Here is a 15870-nt window from a genome sequence, read left to right on the forward strand (position 1 = left end):
GCACGGGTCTCAAGGGGGATGGCCACAAGTCCCAGAGGAGGGAGCCCCGCGCTGAGGGGACGCGCCCTGCACGTCCTGGGCACACGTGTAGCCAGGCTCCCCAGCTCCAGCTCACAGTGTGCTTTCCAGGGCAGCCAGGAACCACTGAAGGGGTTCGCCTTTTCCAATAAGCAATAGGTTTTCTCGGAGCAGCAGCTTTATCAGGAATGATTTTTTTCTTTTTTTTTTTTTTTGGTAAAGGCTCAATGCTCTGAGAACTGTTGGTCTCTGAGCATAAGCATAATGGAGGCGCTTTCTTTTCTGAGATCGTCAGTTAGAAATAACTCTAATGATTATATTAAAACACTGGTCATCTACATCCTGCTTCATCTCTGTCTTTCAAGGCCTCGCTATTTTTCAGCCCTGGCCCCAAAAGAATTAAGTGAAAAACAAAACTCCAATAAGTCAATTTGGATAGTTATCAACTCTGATAAAAGATCTGCTCAAAAGATTGAAACCACTGGCTAAATGAGAGTTTGAGATTCTCTATAGATTTCAAATTATCCTTGTGATCTATTACATCTCATTATCCTTGATAGCAGATACTATGCAATATTATAACCCAAATCCTACAAGCCTGTGATGAATCTCTTGAAAGCTCTTTTATGTACAAAGCTGCGCAAGAACAGGCAGTTAATGAATTTGTATGTGGTTTTGTTCACCAGTGGCTCCAAGCAATGGAATGTTTTTGTTAGCAGATCTCAAAAGTTCAAAATTATACAACTTAATTAAGAGGCAAGAATTAAGTTTTTTTCTGATTTTCAAATGAGCATGTATTTTTATTTGGTAGTTAGTTGTACTTAATGATTTCTTCCTCTCTCTTCATTTCTGTTAACACCATAAGCTTCAAATGGTTCAGTTTCTAATTTAAGTGAGTTTTTTAGCCTTCACAGCTTGGCCATGTTCTGTGAACGCCCTGACGGTTATCTTACCCACACATGTACGGAGGAAGGTGGCAATTTTTATGCTTATTGTTGTGTTCAGATGAAAAGTCAATTGATGAGAGACAGGGTACTTTTTTCTCAGCAACATTAAAGCCTGTCAATCAGGGGGTAACTGATTACAAACCATAACCACTTCTGGTTAAAAGATAAAGACTTTTTAGTGGAGATTTTTAATAACACAGCTGCAAAACTAAGAACTTGCCGGGCGTTCCAGTTTTCCCCTTTCTTTTTTTCATACTCAGTGACCAGAGCTGGTCTTAAAAATCCTAAAATCAAATAACTTCAAATTTACTGAGCAACACTGTTACCAAAATGAAACATTTAAGTACAGTCCCCAGGAAGCGTTGGGTTTGCACTCAAACAGCATTCAGAAAAGGAAGATGAAATTGCTATCAGGTCGGTGTAAATAAACACATAAATAAAAGCTGTTTATATCCAAGTTAATTATGCAACACCGAGCGAGACCTAAGAGTGTTCTTTCAATCACAGTTTTTCCTTGAACCATCAAAGATTTTCTACTTTGTCGTCCTATTTTTAGTTTTCCTTTTCAATAAAGAAATTTTTCTTTTCAATATACTTAATAACCAATACTCTGTAACCAACCTTTGTAACTAACTAAAAAACGTTTCCATAAAACTGATGCTTACCAAGCTTTTAAGAAGTAAAAACGTTTCTTTTGAAAAATGAGTTTGGCAAAAAGACACTGTTAGTTGAGCGCTTTTCATTAAAATAATGAAGATTTTTCTCAGTTTCGTATCAATGACAACACGTGAAGGTGACACTATACAAAGCAGACAGAGGAAATCTAGTGGCCCCAGGTCATCTAGTTCAAGTACAATACTTTTCAGTCACCACTAAACATTTCAACTATTATATAACAGTAAAATAATTATTTGTAATTAAAAGGCTAAGCTGTTCCAAATTCTACAAACGGTGGCAACAGAGTTCATTACAGTTTTCTTTTTTTCCCATCGAGCTTCTGTTTTTTGAGCACCTATCATGGGCAGGGCAGGAGCGAGGCCCTGGCAATGCAACAAGCCAGGAAGATGGATGTGGTCCCAGGCCTCCTGGTGCCCACAGGCTGGTGAAGATTCAGACAAGCCAACAGGCATGACCACAGAGCGTGGGAGCATGTCAGAGGGGTGCAGTCGCAGAGGAACGCTGTGAGGGGTGTGAAGGGCTCCCGGCCGAGTGCCCACTCACACTGAGGTCAGAGGTGTGACCGAAGGCTGAGGAGGAGCTGGCCTGCGAACGGGGAAGCAGGGAGACGTGACCGCGAGAGGCAGGGCGACAGCAAGGACAAGGCCGCAGGGTGAGGGAGCGCCAGACAGACCTACCCTCCTGAGGCATCTACGTGGCCCACTCCTACCAGAAACCAAATGAAATGATGGAATAAAAATGAAAACTGGAGAAAAACCTACATCAGCAATAAATTAGGTAAAGAGAGGATACTAAAACCCTCAAGAAATGTTTGTTAAATACAGTGCAGATGAGATGAAATTGAAGACAGTTGCTGAGAGCTGACTTATTACTTTCACTATTTGAATAGCAGAAAATTAGACTACCTTAATACCAAGTGGGAAGAAAATGGATAAATATGGGAAATAAAGGCTATCTGACGGGACCCTGTCTTCCTGGCTGGTGTGGAGGGTGAGTGGCCAGAAGCAGAGGCCAGGGTGGACCACGGCGACACGGACCCACTTCATGCAACAGCAGGACTGTCTGGAGGCAGCTGCATCACAGCTGGAGGGAGAGAAGAGCAGTCACACCAGAAAGCAGGGCCTGGCCCAGACGTACTCCTCACCAAGCCGAGGCAGAGATGAATCTGAGGATTTTAACCCAAAGAGCAAGCCCCGCACCAACACTGCCCCTGCACAGCGGGTATGCCCGGCAGGCAGGGGCACTGGGGCAAAAGCTGGGCACAGACACATTGTGTGCTGAGCATGGAAGCGGATGGCACGAGAAACCAGACTTGGGAAAAAGTAGGATGCTGGCTCTGTGGTTTCAAAAACACGTTGGAAAAACCTTTTCAGAGAAAAAGTTCCCTTGCTGGTTGCCTCTGTGTCTCCTTTGGGCCACAGGAATGTTTTACCAGTAATGGAAACCGAGAGCTGCTATCCTCAAGCTTAAAACGCAAGAGAAGTCCAACAATACCATGTCAAACTGGGTGGTATGTTATCATGTGCTTTTGTATCTTAAGACAACACTACTTATTAAAAGAGAAGGTCATCAAAAACAGGGTAAGCACAGGGACACAAAAAGATATGCACAGAATTAGAATTTTTAAAAAAGTACAGAAAGCATTTACATTATGATCTTACTTTTGTTTAAAAAGCAAAAATATCTGAATGGCATGTATAGAAAAACATTCTAGAATACACCAAAATCATCAAAATGGTTATCATTTTGAGAGGGTAGACTTATAAGGAGATTCCATTCGTCTCATTTTTGCTTATCTATATTTTCTATTTGTTCTAAAAGTAAACACTAATAAAAATACTGCTTTAACATTTAACAAGCATATAAATATTAAGGTATTTATTTCAAAATATACATTAAAATTAAAAAAATTAAAATTCTACTCAACTAATATTTTTATGAAAATGAGAAAAATCCTTTATGCAGTATCTGAGAGCTGATGATTACAGTACGTTGACTTAAAAACTACAAGCAATCTAAAATAAAATTGCATCCTCGATTCTTGGGGGTTTTTTTTTCCCTTTTAATAAAAAGCAGCATTCTAGGTTCTAGGGGAAAAAAAATCTATACACTGACAGACTGTAGTTTATATCAGTTCCATGGACAGCCTAATCTATTGGTTCCAATAAACAATCTATTTTAGTGTTCTGGTCTCAGAAAATGTGTCGTAGCTTTTCAGCACAGACATTATTCAGGAAAAAATTTCTGCTTTTTATTGACACATATTAAGTATAAACTCAGCTGAGTCACCAAAGCTTCTTATGATCCTAATCCAAATAAAATTTCTTCACCCCAGTGTGGTCCTTGCAACAAACTCCAAAAACATATTGTAAATAGCTCAGCTGGCAAGAGAAACTCAAGGGAGACATATCATTACTTCTTTATAAACTCAGTCTTACTTCCTTTCACAGAAAAAAAATATCTTAAATGGCATTATCTCCTGCAAACTTTGGCCCAGATCCTGGCATAAATGCCAAAGCATCATCCCACTGCCACCCTCCTATCCTACAAAGGAAATGTAAAGACGTCACTGTGTGGCTCTTCACTTAGTCTACAGTTAGTTATCCTCAGCGTATTACAGCTATAAACAGAAGGAGGCAAAGAAAGGAAGACGAGTTCTCTAAAAGTGATCATTGACTCCCAGGTATTTCTGTCTCAGCTATCATTAGCTATAAACGAATTGCCCAAGATGTTAAGAGTCCAAAAGAAATCAATTTATAGATACCAGGGATTTTCTTTAAAAAAAAAATCCTGCTGACTCCAAGACATGTGTGAATTCAAGTAATAAAATAAACAGGGAGGTAAGAGGTCAAATAAGAGGGTCGGGGTCACCCAAAGGGTGCTGCCTCTTTAAATGGAATAAGCAGAAGGAAATGACTTTAATTCAATTAGCTCATCCAGAAGCCTGGGGCATGGAATATATAAAATGCTCCGAGGAGAAATTTACTGCCCAGGGCTTTTCCATCTGTGGCTGCAGGGGAGGCTGCTGCTCTCTGCTCCCTCCCTGTACCTCGCCTGTGCACATCTCTCCTGTGTGGTCCAGAGCCCCCAGCTGGCTGCTCCCGTGCCAGTGGTGGCAAGGGCTGCTCTGGCTCACGGAAAGGAAGGGGCGAGCTCTCCCACATCCTCCAGGCCACTGGGGCTGGCCCTGGCCCTCTGCCTGTGCAACCCTTCCTTCACTTTCTCGAAGGGTGGTCCAGGACCACCTGCATCACATCATCTGCAGGCGTGCCAAAATGCAGAGCTTTGGGTCCGGTCCCAGGCCTCTGGGAGTTGATCTCAGGGGACAGCAGAAGCCCCATTTGAACACACGTGCCACGTATGCTCCTTAGCAAACTGACACCTGGGGACCGGTAAGTCGACAAGCAAGATAAATAGAGCACAACATGTACCATTAAAGAAGGGATTTAGTCATTGCTTTAGATTTCAGACACCATGTTTTAAATACCAAACCCTGCATCTGGAATGCCTATTCAGATATACAGCAGTATAAGGTACAGAAAAGGAAAACCAATACATCTGGTATGAAGGGAAGGAAAATGTGCCCCCAGCACCCCCAAATGATCCTAAACCAGTTATCATCCTTTCCTATCTGTCCCTAAAGAAATAAGCATTATGAAAACAAACTTTGAGATGTTATTTTAAATTAATTATTTAAAGTACCTTGTTTGAGACTCTAAGAAGAAACATTGATAATTAGTTCCTGACTTTGCAGTCTGTCAACGCTGGCTTCCTGAGTGCCAAATAAAATAACTTCATAGCCAGGCGTCTTAGGAGACCTCTACCATTTAAGTGTTGATCACTTCCTTTATGGACTGGCTTTCTTTTGGCTTCCGTGACAAAGCCATTTCCTCTTTCCCTTCCTCTGACCATTTATTTCCTTGAAGACTCCATTATACACTCTGTCCAATCCGTAAAAGGGGACATGCCCCAAAGTCCTGTCCTTGGCCTTCTGCTCTGGTCACTCTACACTTGACCTCTGGTAACCCTGCTCACCACCACGGCTTCACAGTCAACCCTACACTGAAGACCGCTTGCTCTTCTGGCCCAGTGGTCTAGCTGAGCTCCTGTCCTTCACAGCCAGTGCCCGCTGGACCTCTCCACCTGGATATGCCAGCAGCAACTCGAATTCTGTGTGTCCGAAACTGTTCTCCCCCAAACCTGGTTCTCCCTTCATTGTTCACATTCTTAAGTCTCAACACAACCATTCATCCAGTCTTCCACAGCAGAAGGCCCCAAGTTGCCCTAGAGCAGGGGCAGCAAACTCAAGTGCCTGCAGGGGCACCCAGGTGACGAAGTTATTTTTTTAGTTTAAGGAACAAGTGTATAGGTCTTAACATGGTCTCTTCTACACAGTTTGCAGATGTCACCCCATTTAAAACTCAGTATTGACCTAGGAAGTAGGTATCATTATTATCCCTACTTTACAGATGGGTAAACTGAGGCACAGAGATGTATGGAACTTGCTCAAGGTCACTCAACCAGTGAGAGTGAGGATGTGAGGGCAGGGACTCCAGCCCAGAGGTCACTACTGTATGTTCTCTCTCAGAACTGGGCTAGGTGGAGGACAGCAAGGAGCACAGTGCCCAGGACCGGGGAAGGCTTGCTACAGCTAACAGCAGTCAAGACTCCTTGCAAGTCCGTGTCCTAAACCTTCTACCTTATGGCCCCCAGCACTCCACCACGTCTACCTGAGGTTCTGTTCATTCCACTTCCTTAATATTTCTCTCTCTCTCCGCCCCCTTTTCTCCTTAACTCAGCCCCAAGTCATTTCGCAGTTGACCACCACTGATGTGTTTGTCACCATCCTTGCCTCTCACTAGTCCATGCTCTATAGCTGGGGTCAGCAAACTTTTTCTCTAAAGGGCCAGACAGGAAATATTCCAGGCTTTCCAGGACATAAGTTTTCTGTGGCAATGACTCAGTTCTGCTGAGGTAGCATGACACCAGCACAGAACCAACAGCTGTGGCTGTGTTCCAATAAAACTTTATTTACAAAATCAGACAAGCTTTGCTCAACAGTGTAGTCATTAGCTTTCTTCGCAGAGAAACACTCTACATTCCCGCACATGTGGGACAATCCCAGAGGCCCTACAAGAAGCAAAGCACAGCAGTGAGCTGGGAGTCCCAGTGCCCGTGGGTTCACTGCCCATCAAACCCAGCAGTGCAGTCCTTTTTGTTTCCAGAACTGAAACAGAACACATTATCTTACTGCATTGTTACAGGGCAGTAGGTGTGAACACACAAAAGACAAGGAAATAAGCAGGATAAATATTCTGTGTTAACTGCAAATAAAAGAGAGACTATTTTTAGTACAATATGTTTAGGGTAATACTATTTACTATTCTGCGTAAACAGAATTCCAAAAATTTGATTTCAAATCCCAATTAAGTTGAAGAGAGGAAAAATACTAAGAGGGGACCTGTAGTTTCAAAATCATTCCTTTTGGGGCAATAACAAAATTAGCATTTTGTTTAACCAAAAAAAAAAAAACAAAAAAACACTCTCAAGTAAGAATCTGACTAGACTGGAAAAACAAAGTACCTGTGAGTTTGATCTTGGACAGCCGAGCCAAAATTCCTGGCAAATCATCCACACGCAGCTTCATCTCTTTCCACTGCTTTTCTTCTTTTGTCTCTGTTCCCACAGCTATAGAGCCTTCAATTACTGGGGTGGGTTCTAGTTCTATCAATTCTTTTTCATTTGGCTTTCTGGACAGAGACAGGCTTGGGGGTGAAAGAGGTCTCATCTCGTAAATTTCGGCTTTGGCCTCATCCAAAGATGCTTTTTCAAGGAAAGGAGATGCCACTGGTTCCGGCTTTGGTTTTATTTGCTGGCTGAAGCTTCTGTTCAGTTGTGTGACATACTGAATAAAAAAGGTACACGTTACTAGGAAACCAAGGCCCAAAATGCTCTTAAATGGTTGTTCAGTAGCTCCTTCCATCAGTCCAACTTGTAAAATACCTAAAAGATTTTCCTATACCTTTAAAAATACTCACTGAAGTAACTCGTGTTAGAGGGTATTACATGGGAATCACTCTACTAAGAAATATGGAGAATACAATTAACTGGTTTTTCAAATTCTGCGGCTTAGAAAATCCTAGGAATTTTCAGTCCCTTGAAAGAAAGATAAATTTATTTCATATTCATCTCCCCCAGAATTTCCCTCCATGTAGTACCAGAAACTGGAGGTTTCATATTCCAAATACAAAGAAAAAGTTTTCTATAATCAAGAGCCAAGGCAACCTGCTGACTTTCCATGTTTCCAGGTGAACAGTGCAGGCGGACATACTCAGTGGGGGACACAACCCAGGGCTCAGTGACCTTAGAGCAGTGGGTGTGGGGAAAGAATTGGATTTCAGAGTCAGATAATCTCTATTACTTACTAGCAAAAAGGAGTAACTATGACTAATATCCTTGAGGCACTTTACAGTTTTATGTAACATATATCTTTAGAGTTTATCGAATACATATCTCATCCAATGTTCTCAAAAGTTGTTAAAAAAGATGGATCATTATTATCTCTCGCTTTAGTTTTCAGATGAGGAAACCAAGGCTCGGAAATAAACTGACAGAGACAAGAATCAACAACTAGTTACTTATAGATGCTCCTGGGACTTGGAGCAACCTATCCTGATAACCAGTTAAGCAATTTTTCATTACATCACAAAGACCTGAAATTACATATACTCATCTTAGAAAGGAGTTACAAACTCATGAATGAATTCAGAGTTCTGTTTACGTAAAAAAAGGCACTAAACATATTTGAGTTTCTGTTCTAAACATCCATTATCCTCGATCCCCAACTTTAAGTCTGAACATTTCTGGAAATTAAAATCTCTCACCAAAACAATGAGTTTCATTAAGATTTTAAAAGTTAAAGTGGGCATTTTAAGTTAAAAAAAAAAAAGGTGAGAGAAATGTCAAATAGGACTTCAGAGTATGAATTTGCTTTTCTTTCCTGCTTGCACTGAAATCATGAGTTTTTAGCTGTCGTTTCTTCATCCTATGATCCTTTGCCATTTGAGAAAGTGGCAAATATAAGTTACCACACTGCCGATACCACGAAGTCGACCTGGACAAAAGCCTACAAGAGGACTGAGCTATATTACCAACGCCCACTGTAAAATGCCCAGCAAATCACAAACTCAATTTGTTTGAATCTGCCCAGAAGGGCATGTGTTTAAAAGACTTTTGAATACACTGCTGATGTTAGAAAACAGGAAGGTCACATGGTTAAAGCAATTATTTCTGTATTACTGATGTATTCACAGAACTTTAAAGAATTTAAAAAGATGCATCATAACAGTTCAGCTTTTCCCAATTGTGGCCTAGTCAAAACATGCCAGCAGTTTTCAATCTTTTCCCAAACTTAATCAATAAGTTCAAGATCATACTTTAAAACTCAGACACCAGAATTATTCTGGTTTCAGTTAAGCATAAACAGAACAAGGGATTAAAGTTGTGGATAAACTTCAGACCACATGAAATAAAAGTCCTTTTCAAAGAGACTTCTTAAAACTCTTCTTACAGTCCCCTCATAGAGGGAAAGTAAAGGCAGGGAGCACAAAGTGAGGATGGTCTTCTGAACGTACCATGTGCCTGAGGAAGTTAAAGTGCTGAAATGTAACCCACTGTTGATTGACGTTCCTGAGAAGATGCAGGAACCTACGAGGTGACTCCTGCAAGGCTCTCCTTTCTAGATACCAGAAACATCCTCCTACCCAGCCTGTAATAGAGAGGAAGGGGGAAAAATGTTAAAATCGTTAATACTTCTCACCAAGTGATGACTGGACCTACCCAGAAGCAGAGCCCGCACCACAGTAAGCAACACATGAGTGATGGGTCAGAACTCTGAAATGACCTGATACAGACCTGTGAATGAACGGTACTGAACAGCCCTGCTCACTGTTTAAGTGAGTGTAATTCTCCAGCAGGGCTAGGGAATTTTTTCATCTCAGGATCATTAGGCTTTTATTATATCAAATGCTGAAATGACCAAACCATAGATCTTTTTAAGAATAAAATATAAGGCTTCCCTGGTGGCTCAGTGGTTAAGAATCTACCTGCCAATGCAGGGGACACGGGTTCGATCCCTGGTTCGGGAAGATCCCACATGCCGCGGAGCAACTAAGCCCATGTGCTACAACTACTGAGCCAGCGCTCCAGGGCCTGCGAGCCACAACTCCTGAGCTCACGAGCCACAACTCCCGAAGCCTGGGTGCCTAGAGCCTGTGCTCTGCAACAAGAGAAGCCACCACAATGAGAAGCCCGCACACCGCAACGAAGAGTAGCTCCCACTCGCCACAACTGGAGAAAGCCCACGCACAGCAACGAAGACCCAATGCAGCAAAAAATAAATTAATTAAATAAATTAATTAAAAATTTTTTTTAATTAAAAAAAGAATAAAATATAAAACAATCAGTTCAGTCACTTTTTACAAAGTATAAAATAAGAAGCAGAATTTTTCACAATAAATAACAGTAAACTGGAAGATATGTTTCAGATTAATATTTTGGTGATGTCAGGTAAGCCAAGGAAAAGGGAGAGGAAATAGCTCTCAATAAAGTATGAGTCTACGAACCTAGTTAGGAAGAAGCTATTTTTGTTGTATCCGAATTTGGCTTTTAATCATTTCTCTCTAAACCTTCTCTCAAACATCAACAAATCCAATGCTTCCATGTAAGGCCTCATCCTGGGCAAGCCTTCAACAGGAGCACAGCACAGACACCACCCACCCCCCTTTCTTTTAAGTCTCTCCTTCCATGGCTTCCATGACCCTAAGGACCCCTGGTTCTCCGCCACCCGCAACTTATCACTTCTTGGGTTCCCGCGGTGGCTCCTCTTGCTGTGTCAGCCACGTGAAGGCAGTTGTGTCACTGCTGTTCTGAGCACTACATACTGTCCCTGAACAAATGTAATTCCAGGGTAATTGTTCATCTTCAACCCACTTCTAGAGTCACTACGCCTCTTTCCATCTGCTGTGTATCTCCACGTGGATGGGTTCTAGTACATCTCTGAGAACATTACTCTCACCCTTATCTCTACTCTGTTCCTTACTGCTGATAGAACCATCGCCTACTTGAGATTCCAGGACCACCTTGAACTCTTCCTTCATCACCTAATAATCATCAACTCCAGTCAACTCTGAAACACTGGTCAAATCTGTCCACTTCTTTCCCTGCCACTGAGAGATACAGACCCTTGTCATCTCACACTTGGATTACAGTACAGGTGTGGGATTCAAGCCACTCACCCTGACTTCGGTTAACTCTCTTTCCTCTCCAACCCAAGTCCCATAGAGCCAACGGTTTCCTTCTGAAGCCCGGAATACACATCACCTGCCCAAACCTGTACCTATGACTCGCTGTCTCGTGCTCTGCACTGCACGCGCCACCATTCCAGCTCGTGCATCTTTGCTGACGCTGCTTCCTTGCTGGCACGGTCCTGCCTCCACCCACTGCCTGTAAAATGTCGAAGTCTCCTTCAACTACTCTATCACTTCACACTCTTTTTGTATGGCACTTCTTTCTTTCTTTCTCTTTTAATATTTTTTTTGATGTGACCATTTTTGAAGTCTTTATTGAATATGTTACAATATTGCCTCTGTTTTATGTGTTGGCTCTTTGGCCAAGAGGCATGTGGGATCTTAGCTCCCCGACCAGGGATGGAACCCACAACCCCTGCATTGGAAGGCGGAGTCCCAACCACTGGACCGCCAGGGAAGTCCCTTGTGGCACTTCTTAATGCAAATATTTCCATTTGTTTCTGCATCATATTTTTCAGTTCCTCAGGGGTAGGGACTCTCCTTTCCTCACCTCTGTTACAACGGCAAGCAGAGTGCCTTCCATATAAGAATGAGATGATGTCTGATGACTGGGTCACCCACATCGCTCACCTGGACTGTGGGAAGGAGAGCTATCACCACCCCTCAGTAAACATGGCAATTATCTCAGACTGGAGATAAGTCCCTTCTTCACTGGAATCATATTCTCAACCCTCAGGTAAGTATGAAATGTTTATTTTCCACATACATGAATATGTGTTGTCTGTATATGGGTACAAGAAGGAACGGTACTGTTGAAATCAGGCCACTTATTGAAATTTCCTTTGAATTCAGTCCTCTGATAGTAAAGGTCTGTTATCTATTTATTTGATGCTGTGTGTTTTTCATTTTTTGCCTTGACATTGTTCTTTGGGATAATACAATTTGAATATTAAAAGAGTATGTCGAGGGCTTCCTTGGTGGCGCAGTGGTTGGGAGTCCGCCTGCCGATGCAGGGGGCGCAGGTTTGTGCCCCGGTCCGGGAGGATCCCGCGTGCCACGGAGCGGCTGGGCCTGTGAGCTGTGGCCGCTGGGCCTGCACGTCCGGAGCCTGTGCTCCGCAGCGGGAGAGGCCGCAGCAGTGAGGGGCCCGCGTACCGCAAAAAAAAAAAAAAAGATTATGTTGAGAAGACATCAAGTTTTCTTGTTCTGGGTCTTAATTTCAAAATGAGTTTTGAGTTCCATTGGTCCAGTGAGAAATGCATGTTCCTGTGAGGAAAAGAACCACTTTGGAAAATATCTCTCAAGATTATGTGGTTAAAACCGAGATTTTATGGGGGGGAAAAAAAAAACAACAGCTAGGAAACTGTACTTTTATATGATGAAAAAAACCACTTCATTTAGGCAAAACACGTCATATCTCTATGAATCAGTGCCCAGAAATTTAAAGACATTTTGGTCCCATGTAAACAACTGTAGGTTTGAAGATACACATGGCTTATAATAGATGCATTAAAAATCTGGAAACATATGATCATATCCACTATTCACCATCAACACTGAGCCATGATTGTAGGGCTTTTAAAATGAAGTGCACACGACTTCCCTGGTGGTGCAGTGGCTAAGAATCCGCCTGCCAATGCAGGGCACACGGGTTCGAGCCCTGGTCCGGGAAGATCCCACATGCCACGGAGCAACAAAGCCCGTGCGCCACAACTACTGAGCCCGCGTGCCACAACTACTGAAGCCCGCGCGCCTTAGAGCCTGTGCTCCGCAACAAGAGAAGCCACCGCAATAAGAAGCCCGCACACTGCAACGAAGAGTAGCCCCCGCTCACTACAACTAGAGAAAGCCCGTGCGCAGCAACGAAGACCCAACGCAGCCAAAAATAAATAAATAAATAAATTAATTAATTTTTTTAAAAAATGAAGTGCACAGATAAGAAGCTGAAAGGTCCTGAAAAGTTTTTAATGGCTATAAAATTCTTTGAAGCTTTAGAAGAACAGTCAGGCATGACCACTAGATACCTGATACAGTCCCTATATACCCTTCTGCCACCTTCCCCCCATGCTGCTTCCATATCAAGCTCTTACAGTGGATCTTCCAAGTGGATCACAGCAGGTTGCACAGACCACTTACTAGCAGACCTTTTGGCGATTATGTTCATAGCTTCAGGAAGCTAAGCTGTCTGTTAATTCCCCCCATACCTGCATCAAAAAGACGGGTCCAGGGTTTCCCTGGTGGCGCAGTGGTTGGGAGTTCACCTGCCGATGCAGGGGACGCGGGTTCGTGCCCCGGTCCGGGAAGATCCCACGTGCCGCGGAGCGGCTGGGCCCGTGAGCCATGGCCGCTGGGCCTGCGCGTCCGGACCCTGTGCTCCACAACGGGAGAGGCCACAGCAGTGAGAGGCCCACGTACCGCAAAAAAAAAAAAAGACGGGTCCAGCAACAAACCATGTGGACCATATGCAGCCCACTTACTGAACTGGGGAATTCTAAATAGTCAGGCAGACTTGTCCTATAGGAAGCTGAAAATACAGAACTGAAGGCAGAAAAGCAGCCAATCTTGAGGAATGCACATTGGAAAAACCTCCCTACAGAGGTGATAATTCAAGCACTAAGAAAGGATGAGCTCTCTGAGAATGAGTGTCTAGGGTAAGGATCAAACATGCACAGTCAGGGATGGGAGAAGGCAACAAAGAAATTCAAAAAGAACTACAGACCCTTTAAGTAAAATATATCATTATGGAAAATCCCAGTCATACGCAATACCAGAAGAACACAATGAGCCCCCAGCTTCAACAACTACCAAACCTCTGCCAATCTTGTTTCATCTATACACACTCCCACTTCTCACCCTGCTGCCCTCCTTTTGAACCAGAAGAGACCTTTGAGATCATCTAGTTGAACTGCCTCATTTTATAGGCCCAAAGGGAGTCCACCTCCAACATGGGCCACCAGCAACACATTCGTCACCCATGAGTTATCATCCTAAACTACAGGGGAGGGGGGCAAAACAGTTCCCAACCTCCAGCTTAATAACTCCATGAGGAGAAATTTCATTCATTCACACGTAATTATTCAGCACCAACAATGTACCCCCGGTACTGTGTCGGGCACTGGGGACACAGAGGTGAACCAGAGAGATACTGTCCCTGCCTGCACAAGGTTCAATCTTCTGGTTCGGAGAAACACGTAATACACCGGTTATAAACAAACAACTACAGACTGTGCTAACCATCATGAAAGAAACAGGGTGATGCAAGAAGAGAGGGGCGGGGGGCTCCCCTTAGATAGGGTGGTCAGGCCTCTCTAAACAGGTAACATTTGAGCTGAGACCGAGCCAAGAGGCAGGCAAGTGCATCCCACTTTCAACATATAGCTGTGACAGGTCCTTGGCGTGGAGGGGTTATATCAGGGACCACGCTAACGAAGAAAGACAAAAGTCTGGGGGTCAGGGGGTGGTTATGGCCCGCTGTCCGAGGTGGTCATCATCTTTATCATCGCCATGATGACGCTTTATCCTGGAACAACGCTTCCGGGGTGGGGGGTGGGGGAGAAAAGCACTTGCCCGGTCCTTACAAGCGGGACGTACGAGTAACTTACAAATGGCTAGGACCTAAGACTCTAATAAGCCAAGAGGCTAGTGGAGCCCCCAGGTTCTACTCCGTCCTGTCTCCCGCAGCCTCCAGTCTCTGAAAACTGAAAGAAGCACCAGACATCGCGCCCACCGCCCCGGGGCGGGGGGAGGAGATGGAGACGGTGCAGACCACCGGGGCCCCAGTGCAAGACTAGACCCTAGCTCCGTGGCCTCTTCACGTCAGGCTACTCCAAAAGTCACTTCCCGCACTGGTGCCCCGCCGACCTCGCCAAGGGCTCCCAAGGTTGCAGGCAAGCGGAACCACGGCGTCACACGTGGCAAAGCAAAGAAAATTCCCCCAAAGTGGTGCCCGAGAACGGGCGCAGTACCTGTCATGACGCGCGAAGAGAGAGTATGCGGGGATGCGGCCATCACGCACGAGTCCGGCGGCGCCCCGGGGTCCCCGCGTCCTCTCTTCTCACCGGCTGCTGGGTGCCGCCATCTTCTTTCCCCGCCCCCCGTGAGAGGGGCGGGAGCTTCCTGTTCGTCACTTCCGGCGGGCGGGACGCGGAAGTGGAGGCCTGTGGCCTGAGGGGCGTTGAGCGGCCGCCCGGCCGGAGCGCGCTGGGCCGGAGCCTAGGGCCCGGAACCTGAGGTACCTTCGCGGGGCGCGAGGAGCGCGGGGCGGCGGAGGCTTCCGAGGAAAGGCCGCGCGCGACGGCGGACTCGCGCCTCCCGCCCCGAGGCCGGCATCCCAGGCCGGACACGAGGGGCCTGGCGCTTGGGCAGGGCCGGCCGCGGGCTGCTTGCGGGCCGCTTGCAGTTACCTCCGGGATCCTTTTGGGCCGCCGAGGCGCCGGGAGGAAATGGTTCTGGGGACTGTGCCCCCAGCTTCCAGCCCCATCAGTTACAGCTTTATCATATTCGCTGTCAGATGCGGGGAGCGACGCACGCGGGCTCCTGGCCCCTGAACCACGCCGAGGAGTCGTCAGGAGCATCTCGGGACGAGGAAGGTGCGTGCAGAGTTTAAGATTCCGGGCTCTGGAGTGACCTCTGTATTCCTGGCTCCACCTCCTGGTCTCCTGACCTGTTGAGCAAATGACCTAAGTCCCCTGAACCTCGGTTATGTCGCTGTGCGACGGGGATCATAATAGCATATGTCCCATAAGATGGCTGAGAGAATTAAATGATGTCTCTGCAGTGGGTACCCAGCCAGACTCCTGTCACGGCTAAGAACTGATAAGTTATCATTCGTGTCTGATTAAGAGGGCAGGTTTCAGCGCTCCTCCTTTTTTCCGGTTTTGGTGTTGGAGTTCCGCAACTAGCAGTGCACTGAAGGAAAA

General features: G+C 45.0%; 1 protein-coding gene across 2 annotated transcripts in view; it reads right to left on the reverse strand.

Annotated features, from left to right (window-relative positions):
* COX10 (cytochrome c oxidase assembly factor heme A:farnesyltransferase COX10) overlaps window positions 1–14967 on the reverse strand; it is a gene marked incomplete at its 5' end in the record, with an annotated part of 109509 nt that extends 94542 nt beyond the window's left edge. The window contains 3 exons of one of the 2 annotated variants that reach the window (XM_079724568.1): window positions 7227–7548; window positions 9278–9411; window positions 14917–14967. In XM_079724568.1, the coding sequence (XP_079580694.1) occupies window positions 7227–7548; window positions 9278–9411; window positions 14917–14959 (499 nt within the window). The remainder of the gene's footprint in view (window positions 1–7226; window positions 7549–9277; window positions 9412–14916) is intronic. The other variant, XM_079724569.1, reaches the window with a different exon arrangement.
* Between the last annotated feature and the right edge of the window lie 903 nt (window positions 14968–15870).

The sequence above is a fragment of the Hyperoodon ampullatus genome, assembly GCF_949752795.1.
Source record: "Hyperoodon ampullatus genome assembly, chromosome: 19".
NCBI classification, from domain to species: Eukaryota; Metazoa; Chordata; class Mammalia; order Artiodactyla; family Ziphiidae; genus Hyperoodon; species Hyperoodon ampullatus.